General features: G+C 63.1%; 1 protein-coding gene across 1 annotated transcript in view; it reads right to left on the reverse strand.

Annotated features, from left to right (window-relative positions):
• Positions 1-1,616: 1,616 nt before the first annotated feature.
• PREX1 (phosphatidylinositol-3,4,5-trisphosphate dependent Rac exchange factor 1) overlaps positions 1,617-14,607 on the reverse strand; it is a 162,961-nt gene continuing 149,970 nt past the window's right edge. Inside the window, exons 28-40 of the mRNA XM_062204324.1 lie at positions 14,037-14,119; positions 13,856-13,946; positions 11,438-11,566; positions 9,915-9,956; positions 8,843-9,063; positions 7,202-7,301; positions 6,696-6,839; positions 6,478-6,592; positions 6,261-6,327; positions 5,213-5,385; positions 4,614-4,716; positions 4,447-4,514; positions 1,617-2,905 (exon numbers count right to left, since the gene is read on the reverse strand). Of these exons, the coding sequence (XP_062060308.1) occupies positions 2,863-2,905; positions 4,447-4,514; positions 4,614-4,716; positions 5,213-5,385; positions 6,261-6,327; positions 6,478-6,592; positions 6,696-6,839; positions 7,202-7,301; positions 8,843-9,063; positions 9,915-9,956; positions 11,438-11,566; positions 13,856-13,946; positions 14,037-14,119 (1,379 nt within the window). The 3' untranslated portion in view covers positions 1,617-2,862. The remainder of the gene's footprint in view (positions 2,906-4,446; positions 4,515-4,613; positions 4,717-5,212; positions 5,386-6,260; positions 6,328-6,477; positions 6,593-6,695; positions 6,840-7,201; positions 7,302-8,842; positions 9,064-9,914; positions 9,957-11,437; positions 11,567-13,855; positions 13,947-14,036; positions 14,120-14,607) is intronic.

Raw genomic sequence — 14,607 nt, forward strand, 5'->3', positions numbered from 1 at the left:
TGAACCGTGAGAATGTGAACCGCAAGCTGGCCCACCCCGCTCCACCCTGGGGCCGCCCCCAGCTGACGTAGCCACGGAAGGCCCCGCGGGGAGCCTGTCCACAAGTGGCGGCTGCTCCTCGGTGCCAGCTGACCGAGGACGGCGTGGGAACGTGGCAGAGTGACCGGAGCAGCTGATTTCTCAACAGAAACGGAAACTGCTGATCCATAAGTGAACCCTGCCCATGCACGCGTGGAATTCACGATTAGAAAAAGGCGCCATCGCCATCAGGAGGGGAGGGGAGGGGGGGGAGGAGGAAGCCGCACCTACCTGCAGGGTCCTGCGCCGCCTGTGTCGCCTGCAAAGACGCCCCCTGGCCCTGAGCTGCCACCCTCACTCTGTGTAGCCTAGGAGAAGCACTGCCAGGAGGGGCGAGGGTCCTGGCCGCCCTCCCGCACGCAGGTGCCCCGGCTGCCACGCATAGCCCTCCAGGGTGGGGAGCAGCCTGTGTCCTGGGGGCACCCGGGGCAGGGCTGGGCTGATGGCTGCGGACAGCTGAGGCCAGTGTGTGCGGGGGCCACGGGCAGCCCCGGACTCCGCCAGGAAGCCTGCCAGGGCGGACAGTGGCTCTGACCGGTCCGCCGGCAGCCAGCATGGGTCTGGCTGATCGAGAGCCAGGCCTGACCCCACCCTGAGCGTTCTGAACCCCAATCCTGTCCCCACAGGCTGGGGCTGAGGACGACTCCGTGGTGTCCCCGACCCCTCAGCACACATGAGACCCCTTGGAACTCCAGGCGGGCACCAGTCATGCGGGACAGGGTGGGCTCCTGGAGGAACGGTTCTGTGTCCACCGTCTTGGGGAAACCGGAGCTCAGAATCCACAATGAAGTCGGAGTACAAGACAAAGCCCACGTCCTCAGGGCAACGCCGTGGCACAGTGGGCTAAGTGCCACCTGCAGCACCAGCATCCCACATGGGCACTGGTTCGGGTCCCTGCTGCTCCACTTCTGATCCAGCTCTCTGCTATGGCCTGGGAAAGCAGTGGAAGGTGGCCCAAGTGCCTGGGTCCCTGCACCTGGCTTTGGATTGGCCCAGTTCATTGCAGTCACTTGGGGAGTGAACAAGGATGGAAGACCTTTCTCTCTCTCCCTCTGTAACTCTGCCTTTCCATAAATTAAAAAATCTTAAAAAACAAAACAAAAAAAGCCGTTTTTCTGGGACCCCCAAGTCACAGCCATGCCCATGACCTCAGGGATCCCCACTCCCAGGCTCCCAGGCAGGCACCACATGGTAACACCCCTGGCTAGGGTGCGAGTCCAGGGACCAGGGTGGCAGAAATCAGACGCGATCCAGCTCCCTGCCAATGCACCCGGCAAGGCAGCAGATGATGGTCCAAGTGCCAGGGCACCTGCTGCCCGCACGGGAGACCCGGATGGAGTTCTGGGCTCCTGGCTTCAGCCCTGGCTGTAGTGTCCATCTGAGGAGTGAACCAGCAGATGGAAGACCTCTCTCCCTCATCACTCTGCCTTTCAAATAAATTTTTTTAAAAAAGCACGAGTTTGCACCACCCAGTGCCACCCAGTGCCAGCCACCACAGACCAGGCAGACGGCCGCCTCCTTTGTATCATAAACCAACTTTTAATAATAATAAAAAATCTATCATGAATTGAACAAGAATCTGTACATTTCAAAGTCAACCAGTGCGCGTGCCCTGGCTCTCCCCACGGGGCTAAGGCGGGGCCTTGGGTTTGTGTCTGTGACGAGACAGCCCCAAGGCCGCCCTCAGTCCCACACACGAGGCCAGGCAGTGCAGGCAGCCCCGGGAGCTGTGGGGTCGGGATGCCCACGGGCCTCGAGCAGCACAAGGCCAGCCCGACCTCCTCTGCCGCCAGCCGGGGCGACCCGGCGTGCCCTCCCCTGCTGCTCGCTCTGAGGGTTCCCTGAAGGTGTACAGTAGCTGGGGTGGTGCCCAGGGCGGCTGAGCTCTGAGATGCTAGCATCGGATCAATAAATTACAGAAGTCTTACCACCAGGCGTCCCCGGTGTGCCCCCAACCTCGGCCCGCCAGCTTCCTAGGCAGGCGGCCCAGCACCACCCCAGTCCCCAGCCCTGGCCTGGCCTAGACTCATGGCAGAGAGTAGAGGGGGCCGTGGGGGTGATGCCTCAAACCCCAATATTAGAAACAAGGAAATTCAATTTAAAACGGTCAATGACTTCGTCCTTTCTCTCCTGGTTTAGCAGGACTGGGGAAAGCCAGTTCCGCCTTACGTTGGTCCCTTAGACGACTATCTTCCTTTGGAAGGCCAAACGTCAGATATGTCATCTTACAACCTTAGGGGAAATCTCAACAATACCACCGAAGACAAGTCAGATCAACCACAGAGGATTCACGCCACATAAATGGAGTCGGAGCAAACATGGTGCTCACAGTCCAGCGGGGCGTGGGAAGCTGGCGTGGCCTGGGGGCACTCTGCACACAGGGTCCACGGGCCGGGTTAGTGCAGGGTGAGGGGCGCTCAGGGAGGAGACCCGCATGGGCGCCTGGAATGTGGGCCTGGAGGAAACCGAGGGTTTCCAAAGTGCAGGTTGAGCCACCCCGTGGGAGCCGGGGCCGCGGCGCCATGCCCGTCCCTGGGTCCGGGGACTCGGGCGCAGGGGCCCAGACCTCGGCTGCACCAATGGCGCTTCTCGGGCTTCTGGCGGAGGATGGAGGCGGTGCTGGCCCAGCTGGTCCTCACGGGAGGCAGGGCAGGGAGCCGGGCAGAGCTCGGCATGGTGGTGGCAGCAGAAGCCTCAGGACGGCTCCGAGAAGCTGGCGGGCACCGCGGCGGCCTTGCCAGGCCCAGCTCCGGGGCACGCAGCTGGGCCCGGGTGCCTCAGCAGTCAGAGGTCTCCGTCCACGGGCGGCTGGCAGAGGCGGTAGAGGCTGGGGGCGGGGAGAAGACGGAGAGGGTGAGGCTGACCGGCGGGCAGGGCCTGGAGCTGCTATTATCCCCGCTTTCATTCCAACACGGTGCGTGTCCAGAAAACGAATGGCTGGCTTCACAGGACGCAGAGTGGAAATCAGCGACGCTGCCCGCCCCTTCCCCGATGGCCTGGACCTCACCCTGGTGTTTACAGATAAACAGTCTGCGTGTGCACGGCTGCGTGCTTAATGTGTGCACAGCTGCACATTTGCATGCGTGTGTGGGGTTGCGGGTTTGTGTGGGGGGGGCTGCGTGTTTAGGTTCATGTGCATAGCTGCGTGTGCACAGCCCCGTGTTTAAGTGAGTGTGCACAGTCCCGTGTTTAGGTGCGTGTGCACGGCCCCGTGTTTGGGTGCGTGTGCACGGCCCCGTGTTTGGGTGCGTGTGCAGGGCTGTGTGTGTGCAAGGCTGTGTGTTTAGGTGCGTGTGCAGGGCTGTGTGTGTACAAGGCTGTGTGTTTGGGTGCGTGTGCAGGGCTGTGTGTGTACAAGGCTGTGTGTTTAGGTGCGTGTGCAGGGCTGTGTGTGTGCAAGGCTGTGTGTTTAGGTGCGTGTGCAGGGCTGTGTATTTAGGTGCACGTGTGAGGTTGCGTGTTCAGGTGCGTGTGCGGGGCCACATATTTAGGTGCGTGTGCAGGGCTATGTGTTTAGGTGCGTGTGTGGTGCCAGCCACTGGACACAGGCGCTGCCCCGGGACTCCGCCTGCTGCTCAGGGCTCTCTGGGCCGCTGCGCTCAGCTGCCCGGGAAGATGCTGGCTTCGTCTCCAAGCCAGGAGGAGCCGCTGCTGGGTTGCACGCAGGAGGGCGGACAGAGGGTGCGCAGGGGCGAGGGGCAGTTCTGGAGGCTGTGGTGGGGAACAGGGCGAGCTGAGCTGCCTGCCTCCGATCCAGCTTCCTGCTAACGCACACCCTGGGCGGAAGCAGGTGACGGCTCAGGTACTGAGTCCCTGCGCCCAAGCGGGAGACCCAGATGGAGGTCCAGGTTCCTGGCTTCCACGGGCCAGCCTCAGCTATTGGCAGGCATTTGGGGAGTGAACCAGTGGGTGGAAAGTCTCTCTCTAACCAAGTGAAAATACATTTTAAAAGTGTGTCTAAGCTGGGAGCTCTTAATGAGGTCTGCAGGGGGGTCTCCAGCATCCCCCCAGGGGCCTGGCCTGGCCTCAGTCAGAGCAGGAAGCCGGCAACCTGGGGCGGCGGGGAGGGAGGTGGCAGTGGAAGGCACTCCCGCTCCCAAGGGGCCTGCATTTGGCACACAGAGCACAGCATGGAGACAGGGCCCAGGCTCGCTTTGGGGACCTTGGGGACCATCTCCCCTTCCCAGCGGAGATGGGCACTACTCTGGGAGGCAACAGGCTTTGTATGTGTCATTCCCTGAGGAATTGCTCCCATGAGTGAGGAGACTCCACATCTGAGCAGCAGGGGTCTGCCTGGAGGAGACCGGGAGTCCCACGCTGAGCCTGGGTTGGGCCCAGCCTGGGGGGTGAGAGGGTGGGGCTACTCACCGTGGCGCACCCTGCGGCATCTGGTCCTGGACTCGGAGGTTTTTGGCCAGGATCTCCACCCTGGGGCCCTGGCAGGAGGGAGCCGTCAGCCCAAGGCCATGCCGGGCACGTGAGGACGCACGTGGGGCTGGGCGGGGACCCGTGTCCTTGTCCCCCCGGTGGCTCACCTGCTTCCTCATGATGTCGGTGGCCTGCATGATGCACTTGGGCAGCAGCCCGTGGCTCCGCGCCAGGATGGCCGCCTGCTCCAGGGACACACTCAGGGTGCTCCTGCAGGGGGCGACGGAGGCGCTGGGGATCCAGGGACCTCCCTACCCCACAGGGAGCCCCAGGCGGTTAAGCCAGGTGCTGTCGTGGAAGCTGGGGCCCAGCAGGGGGCGCAACAGGTTCCCCCACCCACCCCCAGAGCCGGCCATGCACTAGGGGAGCCGGGACAAAGGAGCCCCAGGCATGCTACCCTGTGTGGGAGCCTTGAAGCTTGGAGCAGGCCGGGGTGGGCTCGGCATTGGGCAGGGGTCAGGAAAGGCAGTTGGTGGAGAGTGGCCGGCTCCGCCCCGAGCACGCCCGTGGAACCACCTGTACCCATCTCTTCCTCACTAAACCCACGTTACCCAGAACATTCCACAAACTGAGGTCCAGAGGCAGCCAAGGCCCCGCTCGGGCTCCTCACACCCCAGCCTCGGGGTGGTGGCTCACCTCTGTGTGCCCGTGGCACACAGGGCGATCTGGCAGGCACCCATGCACCAGCCCGGTGGCAGCGGCTCACCTCTGCATGCCCGTGGCGCACAGGGCGATCTGGCAGGCACCCAGGCGGTAGCAGAGCTCCGAGGAGACAGGGAGGAGGCTGGCGCCCAGGCTCCCACTGGCCCCGGCTTTGGGGTGTACCAGGGACTTCATGAGGCGGCAGAGTTCGTCCAGCGCGTTGATGGGGCGGATCAGCTGTAAGGGGTACAGCGCACGCCCAGTGGTTGGGGATGCCCAGGCCCACCTGGCCTGCCCCGCTGGCTCCTCCCCGGTCAACTCCGAGCCTCCCACTCCCCTCCCAGCTCACACACGTGCACATATGCACACACACACATGTACACACACGCATACACACACCCCAGCCGGGCTTCTAATCCAATTAACCTCCTGTGACCCCTGCTAACGACCCCCCAGCTCCCCACTGCCCAGAGCTGCAGGCCTAACCTTCATCCTGATTCTCTGCTGCCACCCCAACTTGGTCTGCAGGAAGTGCCCTCCCCTGTCCCCTCCAAAGCCACCCAGGTGGCCCCTCCCCAGAGAGAGGACACTCACTTTCCCTTGCTGTGCCCGCAATCCCTGCCAGCCAACTACTGTCTGCCCAAGGCGCCGAGCCCCCAGCCCCAGCTCCCGGGCCACACCCCAGACCCACCGACAGCTGCAAGGCCCGCCTGGGCCGGGAGACCAAGAGGCCGGGCAAGCCGCGACAAGCAGCCCCGGAAGCCAGTGGGAAGCCCCAAGAACGGGCAGGGGACTGAGCCACGTGGGACCGAGGGACCTAGGCCTCCATGCCCAGGAGCAGCAGCCTCCACGCGTGTGGGGAAATCTTATGATTTCTAAACATTAGCGACAGATCTGTGTGGACCGCCTCCGGCCTCCACTTGCGTGAGGCTGCAGCCTGAGGGGCCGGATTCACGGACCAAAAAGGGCAAGCAGCATACAACAAAACCCTCGAAGGAACCCCCAGGCAGGGAAGGCGCGACCCTAGGAGGCTTCCTGGAGGAGGCCATGCGGGACCCTGGGCCTGACGTGAGAGCCCCCCCAGCCCAAGCTTCACGGCGGTGGACACACACCTGGTCTATCTTCACGGCCGTGCTGCTGGCGTCCGTGGGCAGGTTGGACCGTTCCAGGTAGAACGCCCTGAGCCAGGAAGATGGAGCTGAGGGCACGCCCACACGCGCCCGTGGAGCCCAGGCAGCCACAGGCGCTCAGAGGGAACGCGCCGTCCACGCCCACGGGCTCCCGCTCCCCACAGCCCCTTCCTGCCCAGACGGGCCCCGGGGCGGGCACCTGAGCTTGCGGTAGTACTGCTGAGCTTTCTCCAGGGACTGTGCGTTGATCTCTTGCTGCAGATCTTCTGCAGCCTGGCTGCCTGGAGGAGGCGCTCCCTCCACCCCCTCCAGAGCTGCGAGGGCGATGCAGGACAGGCGGTTGGGCTCCCGCGAGCTCCTGCTAGCTGGCCTCGGCCCCCAACCCCGGCCCCGGCCCCAGGGCCGCCCGCAGCTCACCTCGAGTGAACAGCACCGTGTGCAGCCGCAGGCTGGCCCCGCTCTCCAGGCGCGAGGGCAGCTTGGAGAAGTGGTAGCTGTCCAGGTGGAAGACGACCCGCAGCGCCTGCCGGCTGCCTTCAATGTGGTAGAAGACGCTGGAGTCTGCGGGGCAGCAGGAGGGCCGGGCACTCAGCTCCATGGGTGTAGCCTCGGAACCCCCACCACCTACCCTGAAGGGCAGCCTGGTCTTCCTAGCCTCAGGGTGGCACCTGGGACGTCCGTGTCCACTGCCTGGGGCCCACCCACCTTCCCACCCTGTGGGGCTCCTTAAGGTCAAGTTCTAGACTCTGTAGCCCGGGAATTTCACTAAGCATCTGTGCAGACGCCCTGTGTCCCTGTGTGCCCCCAAGTCCAGCTCGGGGGCTCATGTCGGGGCCTGAGGTTTGAGGCCAGCACTGGGGGACCCGAGCCACCCCCTCCACCCAGCACCCCGGCTCTCCTGGGGCATGGGCAGAGTCGCTCACTGGCCACGTAGTTCTCGTCCAGCTGCTTGAAGGTGAAGGTGACGTTGTCCAGCTCCGACAGGGCCACCCGGATGTCCTCCAGCATGGTCCGCTCCTCCCTCTGCACGAGAAGACGGGGCGTGGAGGGGTCGCGGGAGCCACCCCAGCCCTGGCTTTCCTGTGAGAGCTGTCACTCCGCTCCGGACCACACACGAGGGGCTAAGTCCTGAGCATGCTGCCCCAGAGCAAGACATGACATCCTGGTTGTCTCCCAAGGGTCCCCCACTCTGTTTGCTGAGTGACCCTGGCGAAGCCATACCCTCTCGTACTTGGACCCCTCCTCTCTCACCTGCACCCCCCTACCTGCACCTCATCCTCTCTCATGAGCCACCCCCCTTACCTGCACTCCCCTCCCCACACCCTTCCCCCACCTGCACCCCCCCCACCTTCCCTGCACTGCCCAGCAAGCCCGGGGCGCGGCCATCTCCATCCTCACAGCCCCAAAGTCCCCATTTCCGGCCTGCACCTCCGTGGGGGCCGTCAGCGCCTGCTGCTCAAGCCCCACACCTACAAGGATTGCTCACCTGCGCCCAGTCCACCAGCACGCCCCGCGGGATCATGCTCCAGCTTCCCGGCCACCCCCAAACTCAGGGCCCCGTTGTCTCCAGCAGCAGGACGCTGCCAGGGCTTCCCTCTGCCATCTCCCCCGCCCGTCCTCCCGACCCGGAAGTCAAGTCAACGCCCCTCCCACCTACCCCCCGCTCCAGAATGAAGTGCCAGGTCTCACTCTGCCCGCCACCCTGCCCAGTGCCCTGGCTCTGCCCAGTGCCCTGGCTTCTCCCCAGCCCCGCCCAGCACCCTGGCTTCTCCCTGGCCTGCCCGGGGCCTTTGCACAGGCTGCTCCCTCTGCCAGCAGAGCTCAGATCGGTTAGCCAGCCTCCTGGGGGCCCCGGCTCCACCGTCCCGCTGCCCATTGCCTCGATTTCCTGCAAGGTCTCCCCAGCTTCTCCTCAACCTCAGCTTCAGACCCCGGCGTGGAGTTCAGAGCCTGGCACCTCTGGGTGTCTGGAGAACGAATGAACTGGGCCCAGTGTCCCCATCTGCGCAGAGGCAGCTGAGGGCTGGGAGCTCTGGCCTGCCCTCTGGGACCAGGCTTGGGCCTTCCAGGAACTTGGAACAGCTCTCCCACCAGGAAGGCGCCTGAGTGCAGCAGTGGCCAGCAGAGGGCGCTCCCAGGCCACACGTCCCACAGCCAGTAGCCGGGGCTTTGGGAACCATCGGGTGTCCACACCCTGATGCCAGGGGTCCCTCCCCTCCTGGCCCCCTCAGTGTTACAACCAATGGTGTCTCCAGATGCTGCCCAGAGAACCACTGGCCTGTGCTATTTATTGTTCCTGTCTGTGTGTCTGTCCCCTCTCACTAGGATCTAAGGTCCTAGGCACTGGGACCTGCAGGCTCCCCAGTGCCCCAACAAGGGTACATAGTAGGTGCTCAACAACATCTGCTGCAAGACCGACCATGTGAGCGAGGGCCTGTGTGAGCAGGTGGAAGACCAGCAGGGCCAGCAGGGAGCCCCCTCCCACCCTCCCAGGATGGCTCACCACAGCAGCGGGCGCCAGCAGAGCCAGCAGGGAGCCCCTGTCGCCCTCCCAGATGACTCACCACAGCAGCGGGCGCCAGCAGGGACTGGCAATGCAGCAGGACGCCCGTGGCGGCCACCTGCTCCAGCCACTTGCGGCTGGCGTCGCGGCTGCTCTCGTCGTACTCGCCATTGTTGTTGTAGCGGTAGCTCAGGGCCGCCAGCAACTGCTCGGAGAAGGTGCACACGGCGGCCACCAGGACCTGGCAGAAGACGGCGTCCCTGCGTGGCTGCAGCTCCGTGTCTGGGGACACAGTAGGGGGAGGTGCTCCTGGGCCCCCAGCAGAGCGCAGCCCGATGCCCCGGGCCCCCTGCCATGCGCTCAGGGCGGACATCCCTCCAGCTAAAAGCCAGGCCCCCAGAACTCCGCCCTCCCAAGGCCGGCCGGCTGCCGAGTGCCCGCTCTTCTCCGTGAGTCAGGGCCTCCGCAGAGCCCAGGCGACCTCCCCGAGGCTCCCCAGACCCGGACCCGCAGCCCTCTCCCTGCTCCGGGCAGGGCCCTTGGCCTTGGCTGGTGAGCACCAGTGGTGCTCTCTCTCCACTGTCCCCACATTCGAGATCTGTGCTCTCCTCCTGGCCCTCCTCTGTCCTGCCCCTGTCCTCGACCTGGCCAGGCTTGAGGAACTGGCCGGCTGCAGGCAACTGGTCTTTCAGGGTCTGGATCTTCCAGAAAGAATGGTTTTTCACTGACTGGCTCCCAGCCAGGGGCTCTGAGGGGTTAATTCTGAGCCGGATCTGACTGCAGCTTCCTCTTGGCTGAGAACTGGAAAGAAGCTTGGACGGAGAGCATCTCCAAGATGCCCAGGCCCACCTTCAGCCCCTCCTACTGGGTGGGAGCCCCCAGACAGGGCTACGGGCTCACTGGCAAAGCCCCCACACCCCCCCGGCAGGGGGCACAAGACAGGGCTCCTGGCTCTGGGGTCCTCACAGTGTCCCTCACACAAAAGAGGAAGAAGCAAAGATTGAAGAGTCCCTGTAGGGCCTGGAGGCCAAAATGGCGCTTCCCCAGGCCAGGCCAGGCCACCGCTGCCAGGCCAGCTCCCCACATATACCTGGGCGCTGGGGCCCACGCCCCTGCCTCTGCAGAGCCCTCACCTGTGCACTTCAGCAAGGCCAGGAGCAGCTGGTTCTTTCCATCTGCAAGGAAACGCAGGTGAGAGGAGGGCAGGCTGAAGGGGACCCAGGACGGGAGCAGAGCCAGCCCTGCCCTGCAGCCCCTACATGACCCCTCTGCCATGTGGCTCTGAGTGTACACAGCTGTGTGGGAGGAGCTCTGAGTGCTGGGGGAACCCCAGGACCCCCCGATCCCAGGTCCACAGCACCTGAAAGCAGCGCCGAGGACCAGCCCTCCTGGCCCGAGCCCCAGCCCCTGCCGCACAGCTCGCACACGCGCGCACCTGCTGGCATGAGGATGTGCACGCAGACAGCCACAGCCACAGCCCCATGCGTGTGGTGACAAAGGCCTTACCACCCTGGCCCTCCCTTCACAAACACACTCAGGTCCTGCAAGGCTTCGAGGAGGAAGCTGCGGCGTCTGTGGGGCCGGCCTCTCACGGTGCCTGCTTCCCACGGTGCCTGCCTCCCAAGACAGGCGTAGGGGCTGGGCCAGGGCTGGGGCCGGGGAGGGAGCAGAGCCGCAGCGGCAGCCCCTGCTCATCAGGGAGCACACAGGGTGCCTGACCAGGCTGGCTGCACCCCCGCAGCACCGCGAAGTCATGGAAGTTGCCCAGGGGGCTCAGCCCGTCGTGGGTGAGCTGGGACCCAAGCCCGGGTGGCCTGGCTGAGTCCCGTCTCTTGAGCTGTTACAGCCTCGGACAACAGACAGCTCCGGGTCAGCACTGGGCACCGGCTCAGGGCGGCCACTCTCTGGGGGAAGGGCCCCAGCCTCACGCTGCCTCCTGGCCAGGTGAACAGTCCCCTGGCCCAAGTCTTCCTCACCCAGGGCCCAGACTCAAATGCCCTCTACGGGCAGCAGATGAGGTCAGAAGTGTGGGGCAGACCCCGCCGCAGAGCATGCTGGGACTGTGCAGACCTAGAAGCAGCCCTGCCCCACCCAAAGAGAGCAGCCGCCACGCCTCTCCCCCAGGGCAAGGAAAGGGGAGGCTGGCCTGGGCATGCAGCTTCTACTTTGCAAGGCCCCGCCTTGGAGCGAGGATCCTGACCTAGCGGGAGGGGCTGCTGAGCTGGGGGCCCAGCTCCTCCTGGGATCCCTCCCTCTGGTTGTTCCTAGGCACCCAGAAATCCAGACGTCCATGTGCGACCCCTGGCGGCACCCATAGGTGGCAGGGCCCTCAGGCTTTCACACTGCGCAGGGGGCTGCCAGCAGGCGACCCTGGCCACGGGCCAACGCAGCTGAACTAAAGGCACGGTGTGGGAAGATGGCAATGAACCAGACTCAGCCTCCTGACTCCAGGCAGACACATCTGCATAGACAGTGCCCCATGCTGGCTGTCCCCCAGGCATGGACACAGGCCCAGGCCAGGACGCTTGGCTGAGTCAGGGCACCCTCACGTCTCCTTTCCCAGGGCACGGTGACGGAGATGGAGACAGTCCCAATCCTGCCAGCCTCCGAACCAAGGCCACAGAACCCCGCACGCCACCGCCTCCCTGCCCCTGACCTTCCACGTATCTCTGGATGTTGTCCACCAGGGTCTTGATGGAGTTGGGGAGGTTCCAGGGGTCCTCCTGGATGCTGATCTGGATCAGGCTCCGGCCACGGATCGTGCACTCTTCTTTCTGCTTGAACTCTGGGGCGGGGAAAGGGGTGTGAGGGTCAGAGAAGGGACGAGGGTGGCTTTGAAGAATGGTGGCACAAACGTCTGTGTCCCATCACCAGACTCCACAGCTCCGAATCCTAGATCAGCTGGCAGAACTTGGGCATTATCTGGTGTATGGAGGGCAAACAGATGACAAGTGTGCCCAAGGCAGACATCACTAATCACTCCCAGCACCCCCTCCTGCTAGTGTGAGTCTGTGACTCCCCACAGCTACAACAGTCCAGGGCAGACATCATAAATTAATCATGGTGTCCTTTTCTAAGCTTGTATGTTGTAGCCACAGAAGGAGGTGCAAGTGGTATTGCTTCCTTGTAGCCACAACCAAACAAGCTGGCACAAGAGTCATAACCTTTACTCCAGCACAGCCTGAGAAAGGGACTTGTCCAGAGCCTCACAGCTGGCTGGCGGCAGCAGAGCTGGGACCTGAATCCAGCCCCAGCAGAAGCATTCAAAGGCTAGGCAGACAAGGCCCCTGCTGCTTCGGTTTCTTCCTTGTTACAAGACCCCAGGGTTCTGAGACCTTTGTGGTTTTGCACCTCTGGGTTTGCTGCTTCTGCTTCCTGACATCCATCTGTGGAGAGGTGACCTTGGGACAAGAGGAGGGAGGAGGGACGGAGGGGTCAGGGACCCCAACTCCTCATCTCTTTCTATCCTTCCGCAGGGGCAACTGACTGCTGCATTCCTGTCTCCAACACCCACTGGAAGTTTCTTGTGGTCAGGGCATGTCAGATTCATCTCAGGGTTGCCAGTGCCCAGCAGGAGGCCTGGCACAGCTGTTCTGGGGACTTATCTACTGAACGTACAGATGTGTGGATGACAGGTAGCTGGGTGGGTTGGTAGATAGGTACACGGATGGACAGACAGATGGGTGGAGAGCAGAAGAACAAATGGATGATGGGTGGGTGAGTGGACGGGTGGGTGGGTGAGTGGATGGATGATTGGTAGGAGGTTGATGGATGAGTGGATCAGTGCATGGATGGAGAGATGCATGATGGATGGACAGGTAGTGAGTAGTCGGGTGGATGATGGACGAATGCATGGGTGGGTAGGTGGATGGATGGATGGATGGATGGGTGGGTGGGGGATGGATGGAGAAACAAATGATGTGTCATGGGTGGACAGGTGGGTGGATAATGATGGATGGTGGGTGGGTAAATAGATGATGGGTGGGTGGGTGGATGGATGGATGGATGGATGGGTGAGAGGTGATGGGTGAGTGGACAGATGGAGGATGGATGGGTGAGTGAGAAGGTGGGTGATGGGTAAGTGCCAGGAGAGATGGCTGGAAAGACAAAATTCTTTTCCTTTGAACTGTTTCAAGAAGAGAGTCTCACTCTGCTACCAGTGAGTGTGACCAGGCCTTTAACTCATGAAGCCTCTCCTAAACAGTGCACAGGCGCCCTGGCAGCATTGCCTGCCTTCCACTGTCTGCACTGGACCTACGGCTGTGGTCTGCCGCTCACCTGTGGCATGTCAGGAGCTCCCGATCCAGGAGTTTAATAAGCCTCCTTCCGGATTACATTACTAAAGGGAAGACGTTTTTCTCTAAAGGGGAAGTATGTAAAAAACAACACAGGCAGCAGAGGGAGCTGCTGAGCCATGCACACAGGTGCAGACGTCAGTGGGTCCTGTGAACACAGCCCAGGGCGATAGGAGTGACCTCTGTTTGCAGCCCCCTCTCCCCAAGCCCCACACAATGGCTCCTGAGGCCCAGGGACCAGCCCAGGGACACGGACCTGGGCCTACGCTTTGGTCCATATTCTTTGTTTTGTTTTTACACCCTTCAAAAGCCACAGTGAACCCTTTTTTTTTTTTTTTTTTTTTTTTGACAGGCAGAGTGGACAGTGAGAGAGAGACAGAGAGAAAGGTCTTCCTTTGCCGTTGGTTCACCCTCCAATGGCCGCCGCGGTAGGCGCACTGCGGCCGGTGCACTGCACTGATCCGATGGCAGGAGCCAGGTGCTTCTCCTGGTCTCCCATGGGGTGCAGGGCCCAAGTACTTGGGCCATCCTCCACTGCACTCCCTGGCCACAGCAGAGAGCTGGCCTGGAAGAGGGGCAACCGGGACAGGATCGGTGCCCCGACCGGGACTAGAACCCGGTGTGCCGGCGCCGCAAGGTGGAGGATTAGCCTAGTGAGCGGCGGCGCCAGCCACAGTGAACCCTTTCTAAGCCCGGAGGTTGTGGGCTGGATCCTGGAGCGGCCGAGGGCCGAGGGCTGGAGCCGGCGGTGTGACCACGGGCTGCCCCGGCGGCCTCACCTTGTAAGCTGTGGTCCATGGGGAAGTGCCTGGTCTCCTCGAAGGCCCTGCTCATCACCGGGCCCTTGAGCAGCGTGTTGATGGCGTCCACCTGAGGGCAGCAGGCGCAGGCTGAGAGGGGCCCCGGCCTCCTCCCAGTCCCGGGGACCCCAGGGCCATGCGGGGAGAGGCGAGGCGGCACCTGGTTAAAGAGATGCTCCAGGCAGCCGTGCAGCTTGTCCTGCTTGTCCGAGGGGATGCGCATGTCACAGGGCAGCTCGTCCCCTGGCAGAAGCAAGGAGCCACAGCCATCAGGCACTCCTAGCCCCTTCCTCAAAAAGCCAAGGCAGCTACAGAGTCCCTGCCCCACAGGGGGCGTGGAGTCTGACCGGCCCAGGGCCACACTGGGCACTGCACTTGACTTCTCTGAGCCTCAGTTTCTCCATCTGCAAAATGAGCGCTCACAAGTGAGGTCTTGCGCACGGGCAAGGCGCTGTGATTATCTCCATTCCACCAAGAGAGGACTGAGAACAGGAGGGAGGCAGCTGTGCCCCAGCCTCCCATCCCCGGCCGCTTCAGTCCAGTCGGCTGCTTCCCCCAGCTTGGCAGCTGAGCGCCTCACGCCACGGGAGGTTCCTCCCGAGTGCTTTCCCTTCTGCTACATTCCCGCATCACTGAACTCACACTCCCGTGCACAGGCCAGCTCCGAGGGCATGCGGGATAGTGGGGGGCGAGGCTGGGGGGCAGCTGCATCACTGGGATCCCCCTCACCG

The sequence above is a fragment of the Lepus europaeus genome, chromosome 10 (assembly GCF_033115175.1).
Source record: "Lepus europaeus isolate LE1 chromosome 10, mLepTim1.pri, whole genome shotgun sequence".
Classification (NCBI taxonomy): domain Eukaryota; kingdom Metazoa; phylum Chordata; class Mammalia; order Lagomorpha; family Leporidae; genus Lepus; species Lepus europaeus.